Source organism: Cherax quadricarinatus, chromosome 48 (assembly GCF_038502225.1).
Source record: "Cherax quadricarinatus isolate ZL_2023a chromosome 48, ASM3850222v1, whole genome shotgun sequence".
In the NCBI taxonomy this organism is placed as follows: Eukaryota; Metazoa; Arthropoda; class Malacostraca; order Decapoda; family Parastacidae; genus Cherax; species Cherax quadricarinatus.
The window spans coordinates 26,716,460-26,729,938 of NC_091339.1; the positions used below are offsets into that span (position 1 = coordinate 26,716,460).

General features: G+C 38.9%; 1 protein-coding gene across 1 annotated transcript; it reads right to left on the reverse strand.

Moving 5' to 3' along the window:
• Positions 1–1,118: 1,118 nt before the first annotated feature.
• Positions 1,119–6,859, reverse strand: Ho (Heme oxygenase). The gene is made up of 5 exons (XM_053787184.2): positions 6,718–6,859; positions 5,380–5,483; positions 4,165–4,313; positions 3,532–3,744; positions 1,119–2,113 (listed from the first exon to the last, which is right to left on the reverse strand). Exons 2-5 carry the CDS (start codon positions 5,480–5,482, stop codon positions 1,829–1,831), a joined length of 750 nt encoding a protein of 249 aa, XP_053643159.1. The 5' UTR covers position 5,483; positions 6,718–6,859; the 3' UTR covers positions 1,119–1,828.
• Positions 6,860–13,479: the final 6,620 nt, after the last annotated feature.

Genomic DNA, 13,479 nt, shown 5'->3' on the forward strand with positions numbered 1-13,479 from the left:
TAGGGTCATACGGCGCTGTTAAATTAGGTAATTTTTGTCCCCAGGATGCAACTCACACCAGTCGACTAACACCCAGGCACCTGTTTTACTGATCGGTGAACATAGACAGTAGGTACCTTAAGGAAACACGTCCTAATGTTTCCACCCACACCAGGGATCAAACCATGGACCTCAATGTATGAGCCGAGTACACTAGCAGTTGAGCTATGGGACACCTGGGTGGGAATTAGATAGGAAACAAAGTTTCCTCCGGAAAGAGAGAAGGGTATAAAACGTTCTGATTATGGTCAGGAGGAACCCCACCTTACCTAAACCCAGACTCCATTTCCACAAACAAAGACACATACACAGACACACACATATTATGTGAGGCCCATTGTTGACTACAAAGCACCAGCATGGAATTGAGGTGCATGACCCATGGGGAGAGGCTAATGGAATTGAATCTAATGGAAGTGGAGAGCATAAGAATCAGGGAAAGACATGATAACATACAAAATACTGGAGACACAGGTGGAAGATAAAGACACAGATATGCCATGGGAAAGGCAGGCTCCAGTTTTAAAAGCCAATAAGATGGGGCCCATGAGGCTAGGAGTGAATCTGATAAATGGCAATTTAAGAGGCGGCATCAGGCGTTTGAATTCAATCTCTACAACAATATATGAGTAAACACACCCTGCTTCCCTCACCTGAATCAACAACAGGTTTTCCAAAGACCCAGAAGAAGGTCTTTACCAACATCAAGGCTCCCTTTAATGGGATCATAGCAAGAAATACTGGGGTAGAGATACATAATCATATACATACATTGGGAAGTACTCAACCCATAAGAGTTATACAGTGCCTAAGGACTGGGAGGTTATCAGGCTTCATCTAAGGAATGGAAGGGTATCTCCTATACCCTAAATCATGAACCTTTCAGCAGTCTCACTCTTGAAGGTTCTAGGTTAGATAAATAACTCCTCATCAGTCAGTTCTTAATATATAATCACCATTATTATATTTATGGGGGGGGGGGGTTACACTAAGCCCATAGGGCTCAAACAGTGCCTGGACGAATTGGAGGCAATCAGGTTTGATTTTGATTCACCTTACGAATATTTTGAACAGAGAATATTATCAAATAATACAGCATTTTGAGGAAACAAGTTTTTTTTATTGTTTCAAGTATAAGGCAAACAAAAACTGACTTTGGCTCACTTGCTCTGACTCACCAAACAATAGCCTCTCCTCACTTAGCAACATATTCATTTACCAATGACTCAGACTTACGACAGGCTCTCTGACCAGTATGAATACCTAAATAATGTATATTAGAGCTGATTTGCTCTATTCTGTTTATTACAATATACAGTACACTACTGTATAAACATTTAAAAATATGTATATTAAAAATGTTATAAATGGTGCATAGGTGACATTAAAACAGTATCAAAGATGGTTGACATAAACCCACTACCATTATAGGATGCTCCATACTTAGTGGCAAATTCGTTTACCAACGTGGTCTTAGGAACGGAACCCTGTCGTTAAGTGAGGAGAGGCTGTAATATGTTTATTCAGAAAATATGACTCATTTTAAGAAGTTCCCTTTATAAAAAACAAAGTTTATCAAAAAAAATTTAAAATTCTATTCTATATATATTTTTATAAAGCTCAGTTTTTGCTGTAGTGTATAAAATTTACACCTAGACTAGGCAATACATCCAAAACCACTGGGAATATATACAAGTTCTATGATAATTACATTCAGCAATATTGTTGGAATATAATTATGGGGCTATGCATTATAACATGTTTTTGGAGTTAAATTGTTAGTTGACCTCTACCCTTTCAACAGTTTTTTGAGATAGGTGAAAAGTAATGCAGCCAAGACTCCAAAGATTCCTAATTTGATAAGTTTAACAGTAACGATAGCTCCAGCTCCCTCTATTGAATGAACAATTTTATTATTGAGAATAAACACCATCTTGCTCTCTTCTAAAAGTTTCTGTCGTGTATCTTCATCCATCTCTCCTGCAATGTGGTTCATGGCTTCTGTCATTTGTCGTTTAATCTTGAACACAGATCCATCAGCGATTTCTGTTACAGCCATGCCCTCCACTGTATCCTGCAAATTTTAAGTAATATCATGGTAAGTTAAGATGTCAAGTATGTATATATGTTTTAAGTCTTTGACAGGGCATATTAGTCAGCAGGTGAACACTAATCACAATATTGGAATTTTGGAAGAAGTGGTAAATGGGTGAGAAAAATGACTCAGTAGATCAATGGAGGATTCATAACAAAAAATTACCTGAAAGATATTTTTTTTAACCATATTAGTCATCTCCCACCAAGGTAAGGTGACTTTAAAAATGAAACATTCACCATCATTCATAAAAGCACTACTGCTTATGGAACCCTAATACATATTACATAAGTTCTCAACATCTGCAGCATTACTCCGCTATCCATCCTATCATAAGCCTTATCTAAATTCATAAATGAAACAAAGAGTTTGCTATCTAAGTACCGTTCACTTACATGCTTCAATGTTAACACTTGGTCTACACATCCCTTATCCTTCCTTAACCCTCCTTGTTGCTCTACAAGCCTACTTTGTGTACTACCCCTATCTCTTTCAGTAATGATTCTACCATACACTTTACCTAGTACATATACTCAACAGGCTTATTCTCCTTGGATTCTTATCCTTTATTGTCCCCTTTTCCCTTATACAACGGAACTCTGCATGCTTCCTGCTAATCCTTAGATACCTTTCCTTCTTGCATGCAAATACTGAACAAACACACTAACGATTCTAAAACTTACTTTAGCACCTCTCTTAAACCTGCCTGAAGCAGCTGCTTTACCCCCTTTTATTCTATATACTGCATTATGCACTTTCCCTCTCACTCACCTTTGGCTCTTTATCGGCAATATTTCATTCATCCCTGCCCAACACAGGATTTTGCTGCCTCCATTTCATTTTTGACATTTTACAATTCCTCAAAATACTCCCTCCATCTTTCCAATATCTTCGCTTCCTAATATAATATCTCCTACCTTTCATTAAAAAAGAAAATTATAACAGTTAAATCACCAACAGGAGTGGGCCAGACAATTAAAATGTGACTGAGGTGAGGTTACTGACATGAAGAGATGTAGAAATGGACACAATAAAGCAATAATATTTAACAAAAATAACCTCTCACTAAGACCAAGTTCTCTGGACTAGCTACGAGTACAATAATTCTAACACATCTTTACCTGAATTTTCTTTTTCTGTGAAGAATTCATGACTTAAGACTAATATCAGATAGGATAAAGTTACTGATGACACTTGTGTAGTAGGAATCCCTCTAAAACATTAATACGTATTTGTAATTGCATTTTAACATCACATTACCACATCACTTTTAATATTTAGCTCATTTGCCTAGTAATGTATAATGAAAGGTAAACTTAATAAGATGGACATTTAAAATCAATGTAGAGATAAATGTCCCCTCAAAATAAATTCTTTATAAAAAAACTGTGTTGTACCTTGCGAAAGAACCTCAGTTTCTGAAGAAGAACTTTCTTCCGACGTAATATCTGTCCACCTGAGAGGAGACCCATGTACAAATGATAAATGTAAGCCATCAACAGATAAGGATTCTCATTTTCTAACTTCTTCAAATGTTTCAGATACTGACAAACGCACTCTCGTGGAGTGTAATCTTTCTTCCAGTCAGCACCAATATAATATGCTAAATCCTGGAAAAAAGTTGTTTTTATCATTAGAAAAGATACAAAACACCACAAAACTGTCACACACCATATTTTACTTTTGTACGCATGTACACAAATATGGCTTGTTTCATTTTATCTATGGAGGAAAACATGTTTATTTTATATATATTACTTCAGCACTTCTAAGAATAATAGTTAAATGTGAGTCAGATGTGAAATATAATCAGTGTGAAGCATCTGTTAATAACTAACCTGTGTTAATACAATACATAACAGTAGTGTGAGATTGAAATGCATTTCTAGGCACAAGAAAAACTCCCGTGATCACAATGGAGAAACATATACGAGAAAGAAAGGAAAGATCTAAGATACAAAATATCTCCTTAACTGAACTGCAGAAATCATTGACTAATTTTAATACCTAAAAAAATAAACATAACCAACCTTCTCAAATGCTTCTGTGCGCCTTATACCAGGAATATCCAACTCTCCAATCAGACTGTGTGAATGACGGTCTAGTGCCCCCTCAAGATATTTAAAAACCTCATAAAATATTAACAGGCCCTCAGCCCACACACGGTCCTCTGACATCGCTAAGGAAAAGAGAGAAGAAAATGTTTATTAAATTTAATGTCATTCTAGGACAAATATAATAGTGAAACATTTGTGATGAAACCTTTCTATGGGTGCAAATTATGTTATTTATTTTATTATCACACTGGCCGATTCCCACCAAGGCAGGGTGGCCCGAAAAAGAAAAACTTTCACCATCATTCACTCCATCACTGTCTTGCCAGAAGGGTGCTTTACACTACAGTTTTTAAACTGCAACATTAACACCCCTCCTTCAGAGTGCAGGCACTGTACTTCCCATCTCCAGGACTCAAGTCCGGCCTGCCGGTTTCCCTGAACCCCTTCATAAATGTTACTTTGCTCACACTCCAACAGCATGTCAAGTATTAAAAACCATTTGTCTCCATTCACTCCTATCAAACACGCTCACGCATGCCTGCTGGAAGTCCAAGCCCCTCGCACACAAAACCTCCTTTACCCCCTCCCTCCAACCTTTCCTAGGCCGACCCCTACCCCGCCTTCCTTCCACTACAGACTGATACACTCTTGAAGTCACTCTGTTTCGCTCCATTCTCTCTACATGTCCGAACCACCTCAACAACCCTTCCTCAGCCCTCTGGACAACAGTTTTGGTAATCCCGCACCTCCTCCTAACTTCCAAACTACGAATTCTCTGCATTATATTCACACCACACATTGCCCTCAGACATGACATCTCCACTGCCTCCAGCCTTCTCCTCGCTGCAACATTCATCACCCATGCTTCACCCTGTCATACGCCTTTTCCAAATCCACAAATGCCACAAAGACCTCTTTAGCCTTATCTAAATACTGTTCACTTATATGTTTCACTGTAAACACCTGGTCCACACACCCCCTACCTTTCCTAAAGCCTCCTTGTTCATCTGCTATCCTATTCTCCGTCTTACTCTTGATTCTTTCAATAATAACTCTACCATACACTTTACCAGGTATACTCAACAGACTTATCCCCCTATAATTTTTGCACTCTCTTTTGTCCCCTTTGCCTTTATACAAAGGAACTATGCATGCTCTAGTACTAGTGTAATTAATCAATATTCATACCTATACCAAGTTTTGCATTTATTAAGGCATCACTGACACTGTGGATTTCCCGGGTGGCATTACGCATCTGCTTTGTAAATGGAACATCTGCCTCTGAAGACATCCTGGAAACAAAATAAAACTTTTAAACATACAGTATACAATAAAAGAGTAGATTTTATACACATTAACTCAGAGAGTTAGAAACACAACCCTAATAAAGTCACTATGTCTGGCTTATTTCCTTCGGGTCATTTTATCCTGATTTCCAGGATGCGACCCATAGCAGTTGGCTAACACCGAGGTGCTTATTTACTGCTAAGTGAGCATTATTATTATTATAATCAAGGGGGAGCGCTAAACCCATAGGATTATGCAGCACCTGTGGGGGGAATGGGGAAGGTATTCAGGCTTAATTCAGGGAACTGGAGCACAGCTCCAATTCCCTAGATCAAGAGCCCCTCACCAACATCAAGGAACCTTCCTTGAGGGGGATAAGTGAGAAGAGGTAATGTATAATGAAACATTCTCAAACTTCCCACTCGCAACGGAATTGAACCAATATTCTTTAGATTCATGCTTAAAGATATTAAGTCATGAGCCACTGTACTTGAGCTACATTAATGAGAGTTAGTGAGAATTCTTATTTAAGCTTCATACATAATGTTAAACTTTGACAATGATTTTGTTTATTTTTTTGTTTTGTTTTAATTACTGGGGATGTGCTAATCCCATCGGGATCATAAAGTGCCTGAAGAATGGAAGACATTCAAGTTCTATCGAACGAAGGGTAGAACGAGTCCAATTCCTTGGATCAAGAGCCCCTATATAAACCCACTCCCTTCCCTTTAGACAATTTTTTTTATTGGAAACTGTGTAGAATGGTACCTAGGAACACTCAAGGATAGAGTAATGAGACTTATTTCCATTGCTGAATCATAGCTCAAAATCAAACTTTATTTCACAAAAATACAAAAAAAAAAAAAAAAAAAAAAAAATGAAATCTATAATCGCAAATTTCAATTCGAATAAAGCTAATTATTAATATGAAGTAGGTACCTGTCCTATCAACTGAATCACGTGACACCTATGGATTTCTGAGCTGTTACTCTTCTTGAGTATTATCATAATCATGGGGAAGCGTTAAACCCTTAAGGGTTATACATCTGGGCAATGGGAGGCAATTGTTTGATCCATAGGCAAAGATTTCTAATTCCTCAGTAAAGAGCTCTTCACCGAGAGCAAGACAGTTCTAATTCCTCAGATCAGGAGCTCTTCACCAGGAACAAGGCATCCCCTTGAAGGATTTTCTCCCAATAATATTTTAATTTTACTATATATGTAATATAAAAAACACACCCATTAATGCAAACTTTGACTTGGACTTCTTGTTGTTGGTGGTTTACAGGGCCACTGAAAACTAACGCCGTATCCAGCCCTGTTTATTCCTCTCTGAGGAAAACATAGGGCTGGATACGGTGCAACTACGGCTCTTAAGAACCGAGACATGGTATGGTGATACCGACAAGGTGTGAAAGAAGACACTTCTGTACACTTCAGAAAGGAAACATTTCGCCACGAGTGGCTTCTTCAGACTGAAGAAGCCACACGTAGCGAAACGTTTCCTTTAATAAATGTCCTGAAGTGCACATAAGTGTCTTTTTCCACTCGGCTCTTAAAGACCACCATACCACTAGCTTAAATAATTACGTCAATGGTATTTAATGCCGACATGTAGATGAGAAAGACACATATGCAACAGTTGGGTAACTTTACTGTCGAAACGTTTCCCCTATATAATAGGTTTCTTCAGTCGAATATGATTGTGGAAAATTGCATTTATCTGAATGTATCATTATGTGGAAAATTACATTTAGCTGAATGTATAATTATTTACATAACAGTAAATGAACAATGATAACTATTATTTATCAGTTAGACAAGTAGGAATTTGGAACACTTAGGTAGCAAAAAATGTCCCCCCTTCGATACCTACCACTGTCATATCCACAAGTTACTCTGGACCTATTAATTAAATGAAATATACACCAGGAATACTGGTAAATATATAAATTTGTGGACTGTATATTAAAAATAATAAATGGTTATATATATATACACAATTACATAACAGAAGGAAAATATATCTTATTATCACTCACCAATTTGACTGGAAATTAATGTGTATCATACTCAGAAAACCTCACTCTAACTAAATCTATTAAAATAATGCTGGCCAGAATTACACACAAATCTAGAGAGCTTATCTGAGGTTCCTGGAGCTGTCTTGTCCAGTCGCCTGATATCTCAAGTTATGCAGGAATGCGTATCCATCAATTTCGCCTCCTATTTGAGAGGTGTCAGCACAATTTTAACCTCTAGAGCACGAAAAATTCTTCCCCATTCACCAACGTTTGTACAAAATTCAAAACCAAGATGGCGAGTCTCCTGCCCAGACGCAGGCTTTCCGTTTTCTATTACAAATATTATTAAATATAGTATATTATTAAATATAGTAAATATAGTAAAGGCGTATGACAAGGTGGATAGGGGGGCAATGTGGCAGATGTTGCAGGTGTATGGTGTAGGAGATAGGTTACTGAAAGCATTGAAGAGTTTTTACGAGGATAGTGAGGCTCAAGTTAGAGTATGTAGAAAAGAGGGAAATTATTTCCCAGTAAAAGTAGGCCTTAGACAAGGATGTGTGATGTCACCGTGGTTGTTTAATATATTTATAGATGGGGTTGTAAGAGAAGTAAATGCGAGGGTCTTGGCAAGAGGCGTGGAGTTAAAAGATAAAGAATCACACATAAAGTGGGAGTTGTCACAGTTGCTCTTTGCTGATGACTCTGTGCTCTTGGGAGATTCTGAAGAGAAGTTGCAGAGATTGGTGGATGAATTTGGTAGGGTGTGCAAAAGAAGAAAATTGAAAGTGAATACAGGAAAGAGTAAGGTTATGAGGATAACAAAAAGATTAGGTGATGAAAGATTGGATATCAGATTGGAGGGAGAGAGTATGGAGGAGGTGAATGTATTCAGATATTTGGGAGTGGACGTGTCAGCGGATGGGTCTATGAAAGATGAGGTGAATCATAGAATTGATGAGGGGAAAAGGGTGAGTGGTGCACTTAGGAGTCTCTGGAGACAAAGAACTTTGTCCTTGGAGGCAAAGAGGGGAATGTATGAGAGTATAGTTTTACCAACGCTCTTATATGGGTGTGAAGCATGGGTGATGAATGTTGCAGCGAGGAGAAGGCTGGAGGCAGTGGAGATGTCATGTCTGAGAGCAATGTGTGGTGTGAATATAATGCAGAGAATTCGTAGTTTGGAAGTTAGGAGGAGGTGCGGGATTACCAAAACTGTTGTCCAGAGGGCTGAGGAAGGGTTGTTGAGGTGGTTCGGACATGTGGAGAGAATGGAGCGAAACAGAATAACTTCAAGAGTGTATCAGTCTGTAGTGGAAGGAAGGCGGGGTAGGGGTCGGCCTAGGAAAGGTTGGAGAGAGGGGGTAAAGGAGGTTTTGTGTGCGAGGGGCTTGGACTTCCAGCAGGCATGCGTGAGCGTGTTTGATAGGAGTGAATGGAGACAAATGGTTTTTAATACTTGACGTGCTGTTGGAGTGTGAGCAAAGTAACATTTATGAAGGGGTTCAGGGAAACCGGCAGGCCGGACTTGAGTCCTGGAGATGGGAAGTACAGTGCCTGCACTCTGAAGGAGGGGTGTTAATGTTGCAGTTTAAAAACTGTAGTGTAAAGCACCCTTCTGGCAAGACAGTGATGGAGTGAATGATGGTGAAAGTTTTTCTTTTTCGGGCCACCCTGCCTTGGTGGGAATCGGCCAGTGTGATAATAAATAAAAAAAATAATAGTATAGGCCATCTATTTACCTATAAATTACCGTATTTTCTGAAAATATATACAGTATTTTCCACACATTATATACATAACAGTAAATGAACATAGATAATTATTATTTATCAGTTAGACAAGTAGGAATTTGGGACACCTAGGTCGCAAAAAATGTCCCCCTTCGATACCTACCACTGTCATATCCACAAGTTGCTCTGGACCTATTAATTAAATGAAATATACATCACCAGGAATGCTGGTAAATATATAAATTTGTGGACTGTATATTAAAATTAAAAAAGGATTATAGTATATACACACATTTATATAACAGAAGGAGAATATATCTTAATCATAACACTCACCAATTTGACTGGAGATTAATGTGTATCATACTCAGAAAACCTCACTGTCTATACATGAAAATAACTGGCCAGAGTTATAACATAACAGACTTATCTGAGGTTCCTGGAGCTGTCTTGTTCAGTCGCCTGATATCTCAAGTTATGCAGGAATGCACATCCAACAATTTCGCCTCCTATTTGAGAGGTGTCAACCCAATTTTAACCTCTAGAGCACGAAAAACTCTTCCCATTACACTAACGTTTACTTGGCTCATTCAAACCAAAATGGCGACTGAGCCCCTGAGTTCCTGTATAGACAAGCACAGTGTCTACCTACTGAGGCTCGCAGGACCCTATGTCTAGCCCTTATACAATGCCATATGGATTATGCTTGCTCTTCATGGTACTCTGCCTTGACAAAAAAACTGAAAGATAGACTGCAAATCACCCAGAACAAAATCGTAAGATTCATCCTGGGGCTGGGACCAAGAGAACATGTAGGCCAGGATGAATTACAGCAGTTGGATATGCTGAATGTTGAAGACAGAGTAAAACAACTGAAGCTAAATCATGTTTATAAAATTGCTCACGAACAGTGTCCAGTATATCTTGCTGTCAATTTTGTCAAGGTTGGGAACCAAAGCAATCATAGTACTAGGGGGAGAGAGCACAACTTTGTAGTACCCACAGTCATTGGCCAGGCGTCAAACACCTTTTATTGTACAGCAATAAAGGAATGGAACAGACTACCCGCACATGCCAAAGCCAGTGATAGCATGAACCAGTTCAAGAAGACTGCCAAAAAGTGTCTGATGAATGAAGCTACAGAAAGGGAGGGGAATGATTTTATATTTTTTTAGCTAAAATACGTGTAAATTTTACCTTATCCCTAGTAATGACCCTCGTATTGTAGATAGTCTTAATGACCCTCGTGTAGTAGATAGTCTTTTTAGTATGATAATAAGATGTTATCTTCATTGTAGAATAATAAGAAAATATTATAACCTTTATAGTATAATAATAAGGTAAAAGGATCCCAATGGAAATAAGTCACTCTGTCTGACTTTTTTGGGTTATCCTAGGTTCTCTACACATATGCTGCTATGTATGATAATTCTATGTAACTGTATTTGTGTATACCTGAATAAATTTACTTACTTACTTACTTACCCCCCAGCCGCAGGTTTCCCATTTTCGATAACATATTTCTTTTAAAAATACAATATAGGGCATCTATTTACCTATAAATTACCGTATTTCCGGAAAATGTGTACAGTATTTTCCACAATGATAATGGTATTCACTGGTATTTATGTGTACCTTTACCTGAATAAACTTACTTAGTTAATACCGACAAGTTGATGAGTAAGATATGTGCAACAATTAGGCAACTTTATTCCGAAATGTTTCACCTAAACAGTAGGCTTTTTCTGTCGAATGCAGAGGCAGCAGAAGAAGAAGAGATGTAAGGATAATGTAATCGATCCTTCGCCCACGAGGGTGAGGTGGTCAGTCCCTCAGTCTAGAGAAGAGTGTTCCATAGTCTGGAACATTGTGTTTCGGACTATGGAGCTGAACTCTTCTCCAGAGTGAGAGACTGACTACATTATCTTTACTTCGTTGCTTCTGCTATCTCTGTATTCGACTGAAGAGGTGTACTGCGTAGGTGAAACGTTCCGCCGATAAAGATACCCAGCTGTTGCACGTGTGTTTTACCAAATGCTTAGGCATTGTAATCTTTTGACTACCGCCCACAGGATGGGTATGGGGTGCATAAAGATATTAAACTAAAGTGTGTGTGTGTGTGTGTGTGTGTGTGTGTGTGTGTGTGTGTGTGTGTGTGTGTGTGTGTGTGTGTGTGTGTGTGTGTGTGTGTGTGTGTGTGTGTGTGTGTGGTGTGTGTGACTCAACAATCAATATTTGCACCAATAACTCATTACAGTTGTGACCGGGTGTGGAAGTGTGAATTGCTCATTACTCTATAATTTGTTCATGATTGTAGCCAAAGTATAAACGTAAGTAACCATTCTACAGAATTCATTACCTTTGTAATTTGTGAACTCATTACCTTTGTACCTAGTTCAGCTATCAAAACTTTGGGGACCCAGTCCCTGGACCCATTACGTACCTCTGTAATCTGTAAATACCTTTGTAACTTGTCATGATTGTGACCAGACTTACCTGGAGTTCATTACCTTTGTAAATTGTGAGTTCATTACCTTTGTAAATTGTGAGTTCATTACCTTTGTAAATTGTGAGTTCATTACCTCTGTAACTTGCTCAGCTATCAAAACTTTGGAGTCCAGTCCCTGGACCAATTATGTACCTCTGTAATCTTTTGACTACCGCCCACAAGATGGGTATGGGGTGCATAATAAACATATTAAACTAAACTAACTTAGGCCTAATAGTGGCTTTCTCTGTGCTTATCAGTATTTTATAACACGTAAGTCTTAGAACTGAGACACTTATTCAACATATGGGGATCTTTATTGAAGAAACGATTCGCCACACAGTGGCTTCATCAGCCCAATACAAAGTAGAAATGGGTAAGGAGAGGAAGAGTTTGAGGTAATCAGTCCCTCAACCTGGATTCGATGTGTTCAGTCCATCACTCTTGTAGGAAGTACAGCATAGGGCCAGAGAGGTGGCTTATATACTGCAGTTAGGTGAGTCGAACCAGGAGGAGGTGGGGTCATAGTGGAACCTGCCACTAGTGTAAGTCGTCGTCTAAAGGTTGTACCAAGATCCCATGATGTTGCAGTGTCTGATAGATGTGATGAATGGTTTTTTGAAAACCGACAACTTGTCGGTTTTCAAAAACCATTCATCGCACGTAAGTCTTACTTTGTATACTATGCAAAAAAAATAAAATTTGTATTTGTATATTTGTAATTGTATACTGCAAGCTGCACATCCCAAGAGTCCCAATGGAAATAAGTTACTTTGATTTTTTTTGGTTTTCATAGGTATGATAATTTGTGTAACTGTACTTATATGTGCCTGTACATAAATTAACTTACTTTATCCGGTGTCCGGGGAGAATGTATTTCCTGAGCACCTATGGGATGGGAGGCAGTCAAGTATGATCCAAGGTAGGGGGGAAACAGGCCATTTTTTGCTCATTTTATTCACAGGGAAGCGCTAAAACTGTAGGGGTTATAATCCCTCCCAGAATTTGACAAAATATTTTTTCTCTGACTGGGAAGATATACTAAGCAACACAAACCCCAACTTATGCCTAGAACAGATTAACTTGGTGGCACTCGATGTATGCACAAGGCTTATTCCTCTAAGAAAAAGGAGGAGTAGATGTAAAATAGAAAGAGACAGGCGCTCCCTTTACAGGCGACTGAAAAGAATAACAGAGCGACTAAAAGAGGTCGATATATCTGAAATGCGTAGGGAGACACTGGTCAAAGAAATAGCAGGTAAACTCTCCAGGTAAACTCCCGGGGAAGCAAGACTCAATAAGGATCCCAGAGGAAATAAGTCAGTTTGTCTGACTTTTCTGGGTTTTCCTAGGTATTCTACACATATGCTGCTATATGTGATAATTTATGTAACTGTTATTATGTATACATGTACCTGGTGGCCCGTAGCCCGGTGGTAAAGCTTTCGCTTCTCACGGTGAGTGTCCGGGTTCTATTCCCGGCGTAGGGGTGGAAACATTGGGCGTGTTTCCTTACACGGGTTGTGTATGTTCACCCAACTCGGTCGCTAGCGTATTCAGCTCACACTCTGAGGTCCGGAGTTCGAATCTTCTCCGGTACGGCTGGAAAACATTAGGGACGTGTTTCCATAACACACCTGCTGTCCCTGTCCCTGTTCATCCATCAGTTTAAAATGGGTATATGGGTGTTAGTGGACTGGTGTGGGTCGCATATTGGGACAAAACTGACCTAATTTGTCTAAAATGCTCTGCATAA

Bases quoted from the DNA above. Each gene is read 5' to 3' on its own strand.
- Ho (XM_053787184.2), bottom strand. From the start codon at position 5,482: ATGTCTTCAGAGGCAGATGTTCCATTTACAAAGCAGATGCGTAATGCC. The intron at 4,314-5,379 runs GTATGAATATTG...TCTTTTCCTTAG, and splicing joins AAATGCAAAACTTGGTATAG to CGATGTCAGAGGACCGTGTG. The intron at 2,114-3,531 runs GTACAACACAGT...TAAAATTTGCAG, and splicing joins AACTGAGGTTCTTTCGCAAG to GATACAGTGGAGGGCATGGC.